Source organism: Symphalangus syndactylus, chromosome 12 (genome assembly GCF_028878055.3).
Source record: "Symphalangus syndactylus isolate Jambi chromosome 12, NHGRI_mSymSyn1-v2.1_pri, whole genome shotgun sequence".
NCBI lineage: Eukaryota > Metazoa > Chordata > Mammalia > Primates > Hylobatidae > Symphalangus > Symphalangus syndactylus.
This window is the reverse complement of record NC_072441.2, coordinates 43,634,751-43,650,141: the sequence shown is the minus strand read 5'-3', so window position 1 is coordinate 43,650,141 and position 15,391 is coordinate 43,634,751. Positions and strand designations below refer to the sequence as shown.

General features: G+C 43.5%; 2 protein-coding genes across 4 annotated transcripts in view; one reads left to right on the top strand and one right to left on the bottom strand.

The window, feature by feature from the left end:
* ZNF326 (zinc finger protein 326) overlaps positions 1-2,810 on the bottom strand; it is a 62,671-nt gene extending 59,861 nt beyond the window's left edge. For 2 of the 3 annotated variants that reach the window (XM_063625374.1, XM_063625375.1), the window contains exon 1: positions 2,622-2,787. In XM_063625374.1, coding sequence (XP_063481444.1) covers positions 2,622-2,637 — 16 coding nt within the window. In that variant the 5' untranslated portion in view covers positions 2,638-2,787. Of the gene's footprint in view, positions 1-2,621 lie in introns of all 3 variants that reach the window. The other variant, XM_063625373.1, reaches the window with a different exon arrangement.
* On the top strand, positions 2,636-4,626 carry LOC134734818 (gem-associated protein 8-like). Its single transcript, XM_063628209.1, has 2 exons — positions 2,636-2,884; positions 3,821-4,626. Exons 1-2 carry the CDS (start codon positions 2,636-2,638, stop codon positions 4,295-4,297), a joined length of 726 nt encoding a protein of 241 aa, XP_063484279.1. The 3' UTR covers positions 4,298-4,626.
* Positions 4,627-15,391: the final 10,765 nt, after the last annotated feature.

The window sequence follows — 15,391 nt, the reverse complement described above, 5'->3', positions numbered from 1 at the left end:
TTCGAGACCAGCCAATCCAATATAGTGAAACCGTTTCTCTACTGAAAATATAAAAATTAGCCGGGCCTGGTGGTGCGCGTCTGTAGTCCCAGCTACTAGGGAGGCTGAGACAGAAGAATCACTTGAATCCAGGAGGCAGAGGTTGCAGTGAGCCAAGATTGCACCACTGCACTCCAGCCTGGGTGACAGAACGAGACTCTGTCTCAAAAAAAAAAAAAAGATTTCAAGATCTTATCTAAGACATGCATATGCATACACGTATATGACTGTGTTCTATATTCATCCAGAATGTGTCATCACTGAAAACCATATTGCCAATTTCCTCATCAAAACTAATTTAACAACTGTTAAATTCTTTTTTTTTTTTTTTTTTGAGACGGAGTCTTGCTCTGTCGCCCAGGCTGGAGTGCAGTGGCGCAATCTCGGCTCACTGCAAGCTCCGCCTCCCGGGTTCACGCCATTGTCCTGCCTCAGCCTCTCCGAGTAGCTGGGACTACAGGCGCCCGCCACCACGCCCGGCTAATTTTTTATATTTTTAGTAGAGACGGGGTTTCACCATGGTCTCGATCTCCTGACCTCGTGATTCGCCCGCCTCGGCCTCCCAAAGTGCTGGGATTACAAGCGTGAGCCACCGCGCCCGGCCGACTGTTAAATTCTTTAGTTAATTTTACAAATATATACTGAAAGAACAGAATTTAATATAGTGGTCATCTGGATACAACAGAATCCTGCTACACTATACAGGAATAGATTCATACGTGGTGTTAGTCAAACTCCATCTTCCAAATACAGCAGTGGTATATTTGGGCAGTGAGACAGGGCGTATTTCATCACTAATATTGTTCAGAATTTTTATCACTGACACTGTTTAGAATTGTAGGCATACGGCAATAATAGAAAGCAGACATACTACATTTTATTATTTTTTTCAATTCTCCATAGAAAATGGATTCCCTTATTGCCTTGGGTGGGGAGGGGAAAGAACTGTTTCTACTGCCCCACCTCCACTTTGTGAGCCTCTGCTATACCTTGGGTGTCGGCATTATCATCAAACTATAGCATGAAAATACAATAATATATTTTTTATTTTCACTCCCAACTCTGGCCACTTCAAATATTCATAGTTTGTGTTTTGTTGTTGGTTTTTTGTTTGTTTTTTGTTTTTTTGTTTTTTTTTCAGATGGAGTTTGGCTCTTGTTGCCCAGGCTGGAGTGCAATGGCGCGACCTCGGCTCACTGCAAACTTCTCCCGGGTTCAAGTGATTCTTCTGCCTCGGCCTCCCAAAGTGCTGAGATTACAGGTGTGAGCCACCGCGCCCGGCCCAAATATTCATAGTTTAAAGGTATCTACATTCAAAATGAGTCAAAGTCCAACTAAAACAAACAAAACCACGAGAGTGTGCTACTCTTAAGAGCTGAACTTACTATTTCAAAGTAACTGAAAAGTATCTACAAGAGGGCTATTCCAGTCCCCTTTCACAAATCTGTACCTAGATGTGAAAGCTTTAATTCTCTGTTGCATGAAATCTTATGAAAAATCAAAAGCTCATTGAGTAAGACGTATGCTGAGATCACACCTCATTTAAAGATCATTTTTTTGGTGGGGTTAAAGGTTTACAGCCTACTTAGTGAACTGGTTTTACTTAAGCATGCCTGGTTACCCAGGATTAAATCCAGTTTAATCATACAAGTCCTTTCCCACGTCTCCCTAATGTTGTCACTACATACCACTTTATCTTGACACCAATTCCTAGCAAGGTTTGAAAACAAAAGTGAAGACCAAATTAATATTACTTTGTGACCCTGTAAAAGTGGTTTAAAGAATTAGTATCTGAGACAACTGATTGCTAAAATACAGTTTATTTAATCCGTATGTCAAACACTTAAAAGGCTGTGTACAAGTCTAAATGTGAAGGACATTTGATGCTTGCTGTGCCAAAATTCTGATTAACTTAAATCCTATCTACAACGATCCAAAGAAAAGTTCACATAAATATTTCAAATTAGGGATTAAGAAGCAGGTAATTTTTGGTGATAAACACCCCAGTTTGCTAACCAGGAAACATCTTGCTTTCCATTTTGCATAGATATTTATCTATACATATCACTTAAAGACACCCTTTCAACTCATCTTAAACCGGGACAACCAGAAACAACACTGTGAACAAGCCTCTGAAAATTCTATCTGGCAAGAAGTAACCCGAGGCTGAGGATTAACTAAACGGACGGTCTGGGTCGCTGCCCTGTGGGGCGAATGCGAGACTAGATGGGTGAGGCCGCACTCGCCCGTTTGCCCGAGACCGGGAAGTTGGAGACGTCGGGGCAATTTCCACTACCGGGGCCAAGGCGAGTGTGGGACTCCAGTCTGGAGGCTCTCGCGCTCTAGGCGCGTCCTACCGAGCACCGAGTTCTCTTGTCTCCGCCGGCAGCGGGCGCCGAGCGGGCCGAATCGGGGCGCGTGGGTCCCCAAACAGGCCGACTCCGGGCGCTGGGCCCGGGGCGGGCGGCCTCCGGGCCCGCAGAACAAAGCCCACACGGCCATCTTGAGACGGTAAACAGACCCCCTGCGTAGGCCACCCCGCCTGCTGCCAGCCGAGCCGACCAGCCAGAGGCAGCGCTTACCGTCCTCGAAGTCCATGGCAGAGGCTGGGGGCCGTCGGCCTTGGCGGCGCTGGGCTGAGCTATGGCCGGCGGCGAGCGCTCGCGACCCGCGATTCCACACGATCAATCCGCGCGACCGAGAGCGGCGTTACCAGCCCGGGAGCCGCAGGCCACAGCGAGGCTGGGGAGGCGGGGCCGACCGGCGCTACCAGCCCCCTCGGCGCGGCCTGCTATTGGCTGACGTGGGCTGGTGGGCGGGCCCTCGAGTGGGGGGCGGGAAGCAGGTTCGCTGTCACGCTCTGAGGTACTGACCCCTCTGGAGCCGCTGAGGGGGAAGGAAGGTAAAAAAGGAGCGCTAAAGATTGGCGGGGGTTGTGGGAAAGCAAGCCGAGTGTACGGGAAGGGCCGGCTGCGGTCCGCCATGTTTGAACCTGGCAAGAGCGAAAGAAGCCGGTTGGAATGCCTTCTTCCTGCCCAAACTAATAAAACCGCATGCCTACCTTTTGCTTAGTATTGGCTAGGGATGACTAATCATAACATTTGTAAGTACTTACGGAGTTTCCTCCATGGAGACACAGAAGTCTGGGACGTTTTTAGAAACCTGTGGCAAATCTGAAAAGCAAGATACAAAATTGCGTATAGAGTCTGATTATCGCTATGTCAATAAATTTTCTTAAAAGACAAAGCATTGAAATAAAATGGAAATAATAATTCTTTAAAAATTTTTTAAATTATTTTTATAGAGATGGGGGTTTTGCCATGTTGCCCAAGCAGGTCTCCAACTCCTGGGCTCAAGCGATCCCCCCACTCCCAGCCCCGTCTCGGCCTCCCAAAGTGTTAGGATCACAGGCGTGAGCCAACGCGACTCGCCTGGAAAGAATTCTAAAACATGGCCTGCTTGGCCACCGCCCAGGATCTGCAAGCTGCGCGCCCACAAGTTTCGGCACCCATTTGGACTTTCACAATCGGAGATGGCAGTGGTGAAGGCATCAACATCAAAAGCTACCAGGCCTTGGTATTCTCATCCAGTATATGCAAGATACTGGCAACATTATCATCAAGCAATGGCTTGGATGCAAAGCCACCACAATGCCTACAGGAAGGCGGCAGAATCCTGTTTCAGTCTTCCATGGTTCTTCTTTCCTGCGCTTCTTCCCCAAAGCTCTTAAGATAACCAGGCTGCGTAACCTCAGTCCTTCTATGACCATCATGTGGCCTAGCAGGACTCCCCCTGCAGTTCTTCACATTTCAGAGGGTCTGGGCAGCATCCACATAGCAGCAGTAGGATCCAGGCATCCACAAGAGAAGACCAAGCTTTATCCAAGGAGGAAGAGATGGAGACTGAGTCAGATGCAGAGGTAGCATGTGACCTGAGCAATATGGAAATCACCGAAGAGCTCCGCCAGTACTTTGCAGAGACGGAGGGGCACAGAGAACTACGGTGGCGGCAGCAGCTAGATGCGGAGCGCCTAGACAGCTACGTGAACGCTGACCACGACCTGTACTGCAACACCCGCGGGTCGGTAGGGGCCCCAACTGAGAGGCCTGCTGAGCGGCGCCAGGCCGAGATGAAGCGTTTGTACTGGGACAGCGCCGCCAAGATCCAGGCCATGGAGGCTATGGTGCAGCTGAGCTTTGACAAGCACTGTGACCCAAAGCAGCCCAATTACTGGCCGGTCATCCACCTGACGTTCTGAGCTCAGGGCACAGGGCACCCAGCCTCTTCCTCTTCCTTTTGGATACACGCTCTTCATCTCTCTTTCTGTGCATTTCTCAGGGAAAGGGGACTTTGTACTGAGGTACAGGCATGTTCACCACAGTCCCAGTGGGCCTGTCACGGAGTGGACGTACTATGCCAGCCACTTGGAGGTCGGCAGGATATATTCTGTTGCCAATATGATAAATTTTATCCTGACATAAAATGATAATTTTGTATATATTATACTGGTTTTTTATGTTGTCGGTAACAGTTCAATTCCTTAAAGTTCTTGCCTAGAGAGAAAAAATAATAATTCTAAAACATGAACGATGATTCTTTTTGTGATGACTTTTTATATACACATGATTATGTATTCTTCTATATTCTCCAAGTTCTTGAGCACTTTCATAATGTAAAATATATATTTGGCATAAAACAAAATTTAATATTAATGATTAGTGTTTATTAAAAGTTCTCTTTAGCCAAATATTATGTTTCATTTTCTTTGATGATATACTTAGTGATGCAGAGGTGGGGGGCTCTCTTGGCCATTTAAGTCAGTGGTTCTTGATTGTGACTCTACTCTGGAATCCTCCAGGGCACTTTTAGTAAATGCCAATACTCAGGTTTCACTTCAGGGGTTCTGATTTGATAATGAACCTAAAACTGTCACCAACGTTTATTTTCAAGACATTTACAAGAGATGTTATTGGACTAATTTCTCTTCTGCTTCAGTAACCTGTACTCCTTGAGAAAATGTCAAGTCTAGAAAAAATAACTTTAGAGACAGGCTATGATCCAGTTCTGAATTTTAAGGTACAAATAAAAGAGCTGTAACAGTTCACAGATGGGTAAGATTTGTGGCAGAAGAGTCATCCAGAGCTTGAAGGATGACCTCTAGAAACATACACACATACTGGATTGTATTATTGCCACTTTGGAAACAGTGTTTGAGACATGGACAAAGTCATTCATACATTCAGGAATCTGGAAAAAGACAAACTGACATTGGAGCAGTTTGAACCATAGATTTAAAAACTTTTTTTTTTTCATAGAGCAAACAGTGGCAACAATGAGTTGATCACCAGAGAGGAAACCATGAATCAAATTATTTACTTTTTTCAGGGTCCACCCAGTTGCTGGAACCAAGTTCCAAGGAGGCAACCTCTGGAAATACAACTACAAGAAAAGCTCACAGATACACTATGTGTATTACTGTTGCCCCAAAAATGGGCAGGGCATTTTTTCCTCCTCCATCCTGATTGATTCACCCTGTTCTCTACCCTTTTCTTGTTTCCTCCTTTTTTCCCTTCTATGCAGATACTCCTCCACTTACTTGGGGTTACATCCCAATAAGCCCTTCATAAATTGAAAATATCACAAGTCAAAAATGCATTTAATATGCCTAACCTATTGAACATCATAGCTTCGCCTAACCTACCTTAAATGTGCTTAGAACATTTACATTAGCCTACAGTTGGGCAAAGTCATCTGGCAGCACAGTACATTGTAGAATATCAGTTGTTTACCCTTGTGATTACGTCGCTGACTGGGAGACGCTGCCCAGCCTTAGAAAAGAGTATCCTACTTCATGTCACTAGCCTGCAAAAAGATCAAAATTCAAAATTGGACTATAGTTTCTACTAAATGCACGTCACTTTCACACAGCTACAAAGTCAAACCATAGTAAGTCAGAGACCATCTATACATGTTTTCTATTCACCTGAGCTGAACATTTTGAAAACTGAACTCATAATTTCAAACCTGTTCATCCTCCTGTATCCTTTTATCTCTGTTAGTGGCATCATGAACAGCCATGCACTAATCCCAGCTTACGAGTCATCTAGTCAAAACTCAGCCCTCCCTCATCCTCCCACCTCCAATCCATTCTGAAGTCTTTCATCTGTTTATTAGCTCCTAAAATATCTTGAACCTGCCCCCTCCTCTTCATCCCCACTTTCACAATCTGAGTTTAGACTCTCATTATCTCTCTCCAAAACTATTGCCTCAGCTTCCTAATTAATCTCTCTGCCTTTCAGCCTCCTCAGGGTTGCAGTGATCTAAATGCAAATCTGAACATGTCATCATGCATCTCTATCAAGGATTAGGTGTAGTCAAAGCTCCTTACCCTAGAACACATGATGCAGGATCTGGCCCCTGCCTGAACTGCGTCATCTCTCTGCATTTCCCTTGCCTCCTCTCTCCCACACTCTCTCTTTTATTAGCAATTTTAGGCGACAGGTTCCCAAAACACCCCTTTGCTTTTTCATACCACTGAACTTTTGCTTATGCTGTTTCCTCTACTTGGAACGCCACCTGGTTAACCGTACTCATCTTCAAAACACAGCTCAGGATTTATTTCCTCTAAGAAACAGTCCCAGATCCCATCCCCACCCCCTAGGTCAGTACTTCTCAAATATTAGCATGCAAATGATTCACCTAGGGACTTGTTAAGACAAAATCACATTCAGTCAATCTTGGGTGGAACTGGACAGTCTGCATTTCTAACAAACTTCCAGGAGATGCTGCCGCTGGTGGAGCCACAAGTGGAGTAGGAAGGCCTTGGGTTCTGTGACTGCACTATCTCCCATGCATTAAATACCCTGGCTTTATGTCTTCCCATATTAAAAGCTCTTTGGGATTAGAATCAAGACTTCTTTGCATCTTAAGTGCCCAATATATATGTTTACCAAGAAAACTGAGTTCTCACTGAATGTTTTTAACTTTTTTTTCTTATCATTTTTCCCCAGTTTACCTTCTGGCAAAGAAATGATTTTGTAGCCTGAGGTCTTTAGGTGTTGGCATGACTAGAAGGGAATAAATGTTGGGTCACTGTATTTGTATGTCGTGTGTGTGTGTGCGTGCGCACACACACGCCCTTCTTCCCTAAAAGAGAAGACTGCCAGACAAGGAATTCCTAACTCAAGAACAAACCTGACCTTGGCACAAATGCATGGAGAGCTACAATACACATATGTTTTCTCCCCTTCCTTCCTGTTTCCCTCCTCTTTCCCAAATAGGAGGTGCTGTTCCAGAGGCAGATGGCCATACCGCAGAGATACCCCACAATACATGAGAGTCTATCAAGCTGTCTCCTAATTCATTTATTCAACGAATATTGACTAAAGACCAACTATGTACCAAGCATCGTTTTCTTACTTCATAGTTCTCTCTCTCCCACCCCCCCCCCCACAGTCTAGCTAGGCTGCCTGTCCTGTTCTTACTTTGTTAGGCGCAGATTTTTATCTTAAAGGGCCAATGCTTTGTACGAAGTCTCATGCCATTTCATCTTCCATATATTTTACAACAGGTGGCAGGTAAATAATGCCAGACCAGCAAAGTCCGATGTAAAATAAAAAAGAATAGGGCTTTTTACGTGAAGATGTAAAAGGATATAGGGCTGAGGTCAAGAGAAGACTTCTGGGAGAAGGAGGAAATGTGAGGTTACACCTAGGACCTGATCCTGAGGGAGTTGTCAGAGAAGCCCCACCCTAGAACCTGAGAAGAACTAAGTGAGTGGACTCCCTGTGGAGCCAGGGACCTTTGTTCCTCATCTCCTAACCATCTGCCTACATTCCTTCTGCTCTAACGACACAGGCCCATCTGCTGTTCCCGGAACAAGCTGTGTATTTTCACATTTCCTGGCCTTTGCTCATGTTGAACTCTCTGCCTCTATCACGTTTCCTCTCTTCCTTTGCCATTCTTCAGGCTCAATATAAGTGTTGCCTCTTTGTAAACCTCTCCCAAAGTTCTTAATCAGAATCCCCTTCGCTCTCTGTAACCTTATAAGTGGTTATCACAGTTGGATTTTTGCTATAATTAGTGAGTGAATTAGTTATATCCTTGCCTTGCTCTTTGTTCACTCTTTGAGTGTGGAGACCCTTCTTTGCAACCCTTTGTATGGCCTGTACATAGCACATTGTCACTATGTATGTTGAAGGGGAGGAGCATCAACCAAATGATGAAAAAACTTAGACTGAAATGAGGTCTCAGAGCTTCTTCTGCAGAAAATCACTGTTGTACAACTACTTTGGAGAGAAAGTGACAATACAGTTGCAAAGGAGAGTCTTGATTACATGATGCTTTCCTAATTTGCCGCCAAAGCCAAATAATTCTTCCTCTATGTTCTTTTTTTTTTTTTTCTTTTTTTGAGACAGAGTCTCTCTGTGTAGCCCAGGCTGGAGTGCAGTGGCGCAATCTCGGCTCACTGCAAGCTCCGCCTCCCAGGTTCACGCCATTCTCCTGCCTCAGACTCCCCAGTAGCTGGGACTACAGGTGCCCGCCACCGTGCCCGGCTAATTTTTTGTATTATTAGTAGAGACGGGGTTTCACCGTGTTAGCCAGGATAAGCTCGATCTCCTGACCTCATGATCCTCCCGCCTCGGCCTCCCAAAGTGCTGAGATTACAGGCGTGAGCCACCGCGCCCGGCCATCTTCCTCCATGTTCTTTAGGGAATCCATAGAGGCTTAGAGAGGGAAGTCAAGAGCTAACAATTATGTACAGCCAAGCAGCCAAACTTAAAGTAATTTCTACTGAGGATCTGAGGTCACATCAAAGAAGAGCTAGTTACAGGGCCACAATAATGGAAAACTGCTGAAAACAGCTGGTATGACAGCATTGAATGAAATGTTATTTTATACATGGGAAGATGTCTCTCCCTGGTTTTAATATAGAACTACAAAAAGATGCAAGTGTCTCTAAAAGCTGAAAGGAATAGCAATATAAATTATAATTAACCTTTATTAAGCCCTATATGTTCATAAATGTTCCGAAGCACTTTACAGGTGTTAACTCATTTTATCTGCTCAACAATGCTATGATTGTAGGTATTATAATCATCCTCAATTTATCAATGAGGAAACTGACCCAGAAAGGTAAAGATGTGTTCAAAGTCACAAAGCTAATGAAGCGTAGCACCAAGATTCAAACCCAGTCAGCCTGGCTCCAGAGCTTAAGCTTGCATCTCTGTCATTTTGACGTACCTACTGTGCTCTACTGAGGAATTCTGATGGATACTTTACAAGTCTATTTCTTTACAGTAAGGTAGGTTATAACCTTTCCCAAACAAGGAAAACCGAAGAGAAGTTAAGTAGCTCACTCAAGGCCACACAACCAGCAATTGCTGGCTTCATATTTATGATAAATATTGTTTAGTCATGCTTAGGTCTATTGGTGTATGGAGCCAACCTTGTAGAGCCAATACCATCATCAGAGTCCTCAGGTTTAAAAAAAAAAAAAAAGACTTTGCTAATCTATAGAGGATTTTTATATAATTGTGGGTAATGCAGTCAAACTGAACTATTAATACATATAAGGTAACTGTGTAAGTGATCATGAATCCTTTGTCCTATGCTCCAGGTCTTCCTCAGATTAAAAAAAAAAAAACTGCTTCATTTTATATGAATTTCTTTTCCAAGAAAGCAAGGTAAAGTTCCAAATACAAAGTGCTTTCAAAATGTAATTGATACCTTCCTTCATTGGTTACATATTATATAAAGTACACTTTTCTGGAAAATGAAGAATATTCCCTTATAGGAACTCAATTACAACTCTGAATTATTGCCATTCATTTTATCTTACTTTTGTGTTACACTCCATCATAAATTTTAATTTACCAAGTATATTGACAACAAGCTGGCTTGTTGACAAGTGACATGTCAACCCCACTGATTGCCAGAATTGATTTGCTGGATCTGCCCTGTTAAGATGGTGTCCCATTTCTTCCTGGCTCTGCCACATGTGTTTTTCCAAAATCTGGACACTTTACTGGAGAGGATGATTTTTCTAGATAGGGAAAGACCACGGTCTGGCCGGGCGCGGTGGCTCACGCTTGTAATCCCAGCACTTTGGGAGGCCGAGGTGGGCGGATCACGAGGTCAGGAGATCGAGACCACGGTGAAACCCCGTCTCTACTAAAAAATACAAAAAATTAGCCGGGCGTGGTGGCGGGCGTCTGTAGTCCCAGCTACTCGGAGAGGCTGAGGCAGGAGAATGGCGTGAACCCAGGAGGCGGAGCTTGCAGTGAGCCGAGATCGCGCCACTGCACTCCAGCCTGGGCGACAGAGCGAGACTCCGTCTCAAAAAAAAAAAAAAAAAAAAAAAAAAGAGAAAGACCACGGTCTACAGAGAATCAAGTTCTTCTGCTGGAATACTCAAGGCTTGTTGAGTAGGTTCCCCTGCCTGACTGTGTCTCTCCCAGTAGTTAAGATAATGAGCCACTTGAAGGCGGAGATTTCATCTTTGTGTCTCCAGCCTCCTAGCGCCATACCTGGCATGTGGTAGATTTTTTAAAATGTTTCTTGAATGAAAAAAAACGAAATAGACACACAGCCAGCTCCTGTATTCATATAGCTTCAATTCTACATGAAGGCAACACCTATAAATAAAAATACAGACATAGAACATTCAAACATGCATGGACACAATCTAAACCCCCTTCCTTAGAGTCCTTACACAGTTTACAAGCGGAAAAGGCACCATCCTAGAATAGCCAGTAGAGGGCATCACACACCAAATGTAGTCAAAATGTGGCTACAGAAATTCAGTTCAAGTTCTAGTTCCTGCTGATCTGAAGGATTCTAAATGGACACCAAAGCAGAGAATATTGTTGGCCTGTGCTCCACAAGTACCTGTATTTCTATTTTGGTGTAATCACAGATAGAAATGTTCCTGTTTGCCTCATTTCATTTTCAGAGATGACTTTTAAAGCATGAAACAGTGAAAAATGCTTATTATAATGGCAAATTTGAAAAGCAAGATACAAAACTGCTTAGGTCTATTGGTGTATGGAGCCAATATGGAATCTGATAACTGCTATGTCAATAAATTTTCTTAAAAGACAAAGCAAGCCCGGTATGATGGTGTGTGCCCAGCTATCCTACTTGGGAAGCTAAGGCGGGAGGATCGCTTGAGTCTGTGAGCTCGAAGTTGCAGTGAACTATGAAGGCACAGCTGCACTCCAGCCTGGATAACAGAGTGAGACCCTGTCTCAAAAGAAAAAAGAAAAGAAAAGACAAAGCATTGAAATAAAATGGAAAGAATTCCAAAATATGAACAATGATTCTCTTTGTGATGACTTTTTAGATATACATGCATTTTTATTTTTCTGTAGCCTCCAAATTTCTTGAGCACTTTGATAATGTAAAATATATATTTGGCATAAAACAAAATTTAATATTTATTAATAAGTAGCGTTTATAAAAAGTTCTCTGTAGCCACATATTGTGTTTCATTCTTTTTGGAGATAAAGTTATTGATGGTGGGTGTGGGGAACCTCTATTGGCCATTTATGTCCGTGGTTCTTGATAGTGGCTCTTCGCTGGAATCACCCAGGGCACATCTCTATCGCCAAACTCAGCCTCACTTCAGGGATTCTGATTTGATGATGAACCTAAAACTATCAACAATGTTTATTTTCAAGACACTTAGGAGAGGTGCTATTAGAATAAGTGCTCTTCTGTTTCAGTAACTTGTACCTCTTGAGAAGAAAATATCAAGTCTAGAAAAAGAACTTCAGAGATTGAATAACCACACACTAACTGATTGATCTATGTGGGAAATGGTGTAACAACTACACCCTGAATCACGGCTGCCACAGTTGTATGTGTGTATACAACTTACAGCTCTAAAAACTGGCTTGATTCCAACATTTCCTCTAACTACCCTGCAGCCCTTGGGAGATAATTAGCTAATGACAGTAAAGGGCTTTTAAACTTGAAACATGTTATATAAATGCTAAACACAGGAAACACACAGAGGATTTCCACTGATTGCCAATACTTTGCAACCAGAGACAAGTGGACACATCTTTCAGCCAATTTCTTTTTTTTTTTTTTTTTGCAACTTAAATCTTCCTAATCCTTAATTCCAGGGAAACAAATGAAGTTCTTTTTTTAATGCCTTTCCTACAAATCAAAGACCTAAGATGGTTGCTCCTTTGACTATCTCACAAGTGAGGTTCCAACAAAACACCACATTGTAATGTGGTTTGTATGGATGAAGGTTTTGCAGTTTGCTGGTTTGCTTGTACAACTGAAGCTGGGTGCTACCCATAAAAAGGGTCATACCAGGTTGTCCAGTAGGAGTCCTGGTACTTCCCTATACATCATCTTTTGTTTAAAGCAAATAATTGCCGGGCGCGGTGGCTCACGCTTGTAATCCCAGCACTTTGGGAGGCCGAGGCGGGTGGATCACGAGGTCAGGAGATCGAGACCACAGTGAAACCCCGTCTCTACTAAAAATACAAAAAATTAGCCGGGCGTGGTGGCGGGCGCCTGTAGTCCCAGCTACACGGAGAGGCTGAGGCAGGAGAATGGCTTGAACCCGGCAGGCGGAGCTTGCAGTGAGCCGAGATTGCGCCACTGCACTCCAGCCTGGGCGACAGAGCAAGACTCCGTCTCAAAAAAAAAAAAAAAAAAAAAAAAGCAAATAATTTGTGCATGCGGTAATAAATCACATTGTATAAAAGAATTTCCTGGCCGGGCGCGGTGGCTCAAGCCTGTAATCCCAGCACTTTGGGAGGCCGAGGCGGGTGGATCACGAGGTCAGGAGATCGAGACCATCCTGGCTAACACGGTGAAACCCCGTCTCTACTAAAAAATACAAAAAAATTAGCCGGGCGTGTTGGCGGGCGCCTGTGGTCCCAGCTACTCGGGAGGCTGAGGCAGGAGAATGGCGTGAACCCAGGAGGTGGAGGTTGCGGTAAGCCGAGATCGCGCCACTGCACTCCAGCCTGGGGGACAGAGAAAGACTCCGTCTCAAAAAAAAAAAAAAAAAAAAAAAAGAATTTCCATGGAAAAGCAACAGCCTTTCCTCCCTCCCCTTCTTGTTCAGCTCCAGTTCTTCTGCAGAGAAAAACTTCCTTGTTTCAGCTGGTACGAGATCACTTGGTATTTACTTCCATTGCACTCTATATTGCTTTTTTTGGTTTACCAACTTTAGTCAATAGCAGTTAATTCCACAGTATAAAAATGAGCACATCTCTCATATTACCCTCCTCTTCCCAATGTTTCATAACAGTAATCATATATTTTATTTCCTCTTTTGGAACTAAACTTTTATATTTTTAAATAAGTACTCACATTTCTATTTATTTTTAATAGCATATCCGTGGCTTTCTGTTCTATAAAATATAGTGGCTCCCCTTCCCATTCCTGCACTTTTCTTCTCTCTTCCATTTTTGTCAGCTATACTTTACAGCTAACAAAATGGTTAATATTTGTATTGTGTGCTGCCATCATAAAAAACTATTTTCTACTATTTTTATAGGTTGACTTTAAAAGTTAAAAATCTATATAATTCCTTCCAAAAAGTATAGTAAGGAAAGGGGGAGAGGACAAGTAATCATACATTGGAGAAACCTGGTAAACTCTAGCTCAATCAGGCGATTGAAGTCAGGATCAACAGTCATACCGATAGTATTTACTATATATACATAGTATGAATATGCTCTTGATTTCATGTGATAAAAATGGCACCTTACCTTTGTGGTCCTCCTCACAAAACCAATCACCCCAGTCTAATAATAAGAAAAAAATAAATAAACATCCCAAGTGAGAGACAGTCTACGAAACCCTGATCAATACTCCTCAAAACTCAAAATCATCAAAAACAAGAAAAGCCTGAGAAACTGCCATAGCCTAGAGGAGCCTAAGAAGATGTGACAACGAAATGAAATGTGATAATCTGGATGCGATGGGATTCTAGAATAGAAAAAAGACATGAGGGAGAAAATTTAAAAAATCTGCATAAGTTATGAACTTTAGTTATTAATAACATATCAGTACTCATTCATTAATTGTAACAAATGAGCTATACTAACGCAAGATGTTAATAATAGGGGAAACTGACTGCAGGGTATATAGCAACTCTCAGTACTATTTTGCAATTTTTCTGTAAATTTAAAACAGTTCTAGGCCGGGCGCGGTGGCTCACGCTTGTAATCCCAGCACTTTGGGAGGCCGAGGCGGGCGGATCACGAGGTCAGGAGATCGAGACCATGGTGAAACCCCGTCTCTACTAAAAATACAAAAAAATTAGCCGGGCGTGGTGGCGGGCGCCTGTAGTCCTAGCTACTCGGAGAGGCTGAGGCAGGAGAATGGCGTGAACCCGGGAAGCTGAGCTTGCAGTGAGCCGAGATTGCGCCACTGCACTCCAGCCTGGGCGACAGAGCGAGACTCCGTCTCAAAAAAAAAAAAAAAAAAAAAAAAAACAGTTCTAAAAATAAAGTTATTTTATATATATATATATATATATATATATTTTTTTTTTTTTTTGAGACGGAGTCTCGCTCTGTTGCCCAGGCTGGAGTGCAGTGGCGCAATCTCGGCTCACTGCAAGCTCCGCCTCCCGGGTTCAAGCCATTCTTCTGCCTCAGCCTCTCCGAGTAGCTGGGACTACAGGCACCCGCCACCACGCCCGGCTAATTTTTTGTATTTTTAGTAGAGACAGGGTTTCACTGTGGTCTCAATCTCCTGACCTCGTGATCCGCCCACCTCGGCCTCCCAAAGTGCTGGGATTACAAGTGTGAGCCACCGCACCTGGCCTAAAATATTTTTTAAAAAATAGAAACAGGCTGGGCACGGTGGCTCACTCCCGTAATCCTAGCACTTTGGGAGGCCGAGGAGGGCGATTGCCTGTGCTCAAGAGTTTGAGATCAGCCTGGGCAACATGGTGAAACCCTGCCTCTACTAAAAATAGAAAAAATTAGCTGGGCATGGTGCTATGCGCCTGTAGTCCCAGCTACTTGGAAGGCTGAGGCAAGAGAATCCTTGAACCTGGGGGGTGGAGGTGGCCATGAGCCAAGATTGTGCCACTGCACTCCAACCTGGGTGACAGAGAGAGACTCTGTCTCCAAAAGAAAAAGAAAAAAAGAATCCAATATACCGCACATACTCAATTATGATTAATACAAACATTGCTCAATGTTAATGTGCTAGGATATTTTCTTTTCCATGGACTTAATGTTATAACCCCTGGGTCTCTCAAATGAGGCTATTTCTAGCATGAAGGTCAAATGAATTGCCTTTTCGTACACTCCATTAACTGCTTATATTCCTGCCCAGTTGTAGTTTGCTTCATGTGTGGTCTGTG

What these genes read in the sequence shown, in the direction of transcription:
- LOC134734818 (XM_063628209.1), top strand. Translation starts at nt 2,636, where the DNA reads ATGGCAGAGGCTGGGGGCCGTCGGCCTTGGCGGCGCTGGGCTGAGCTA. An exon ending in GAGTGGGGGGCGGGAAGCAG is followed by an intron (nt 2,885 to 3,820) that starts GTTCGCTGTCAC and finishes CATGTGGCCTAG; the next exon opens with CAGGACTCCCCCTGCAGTTC.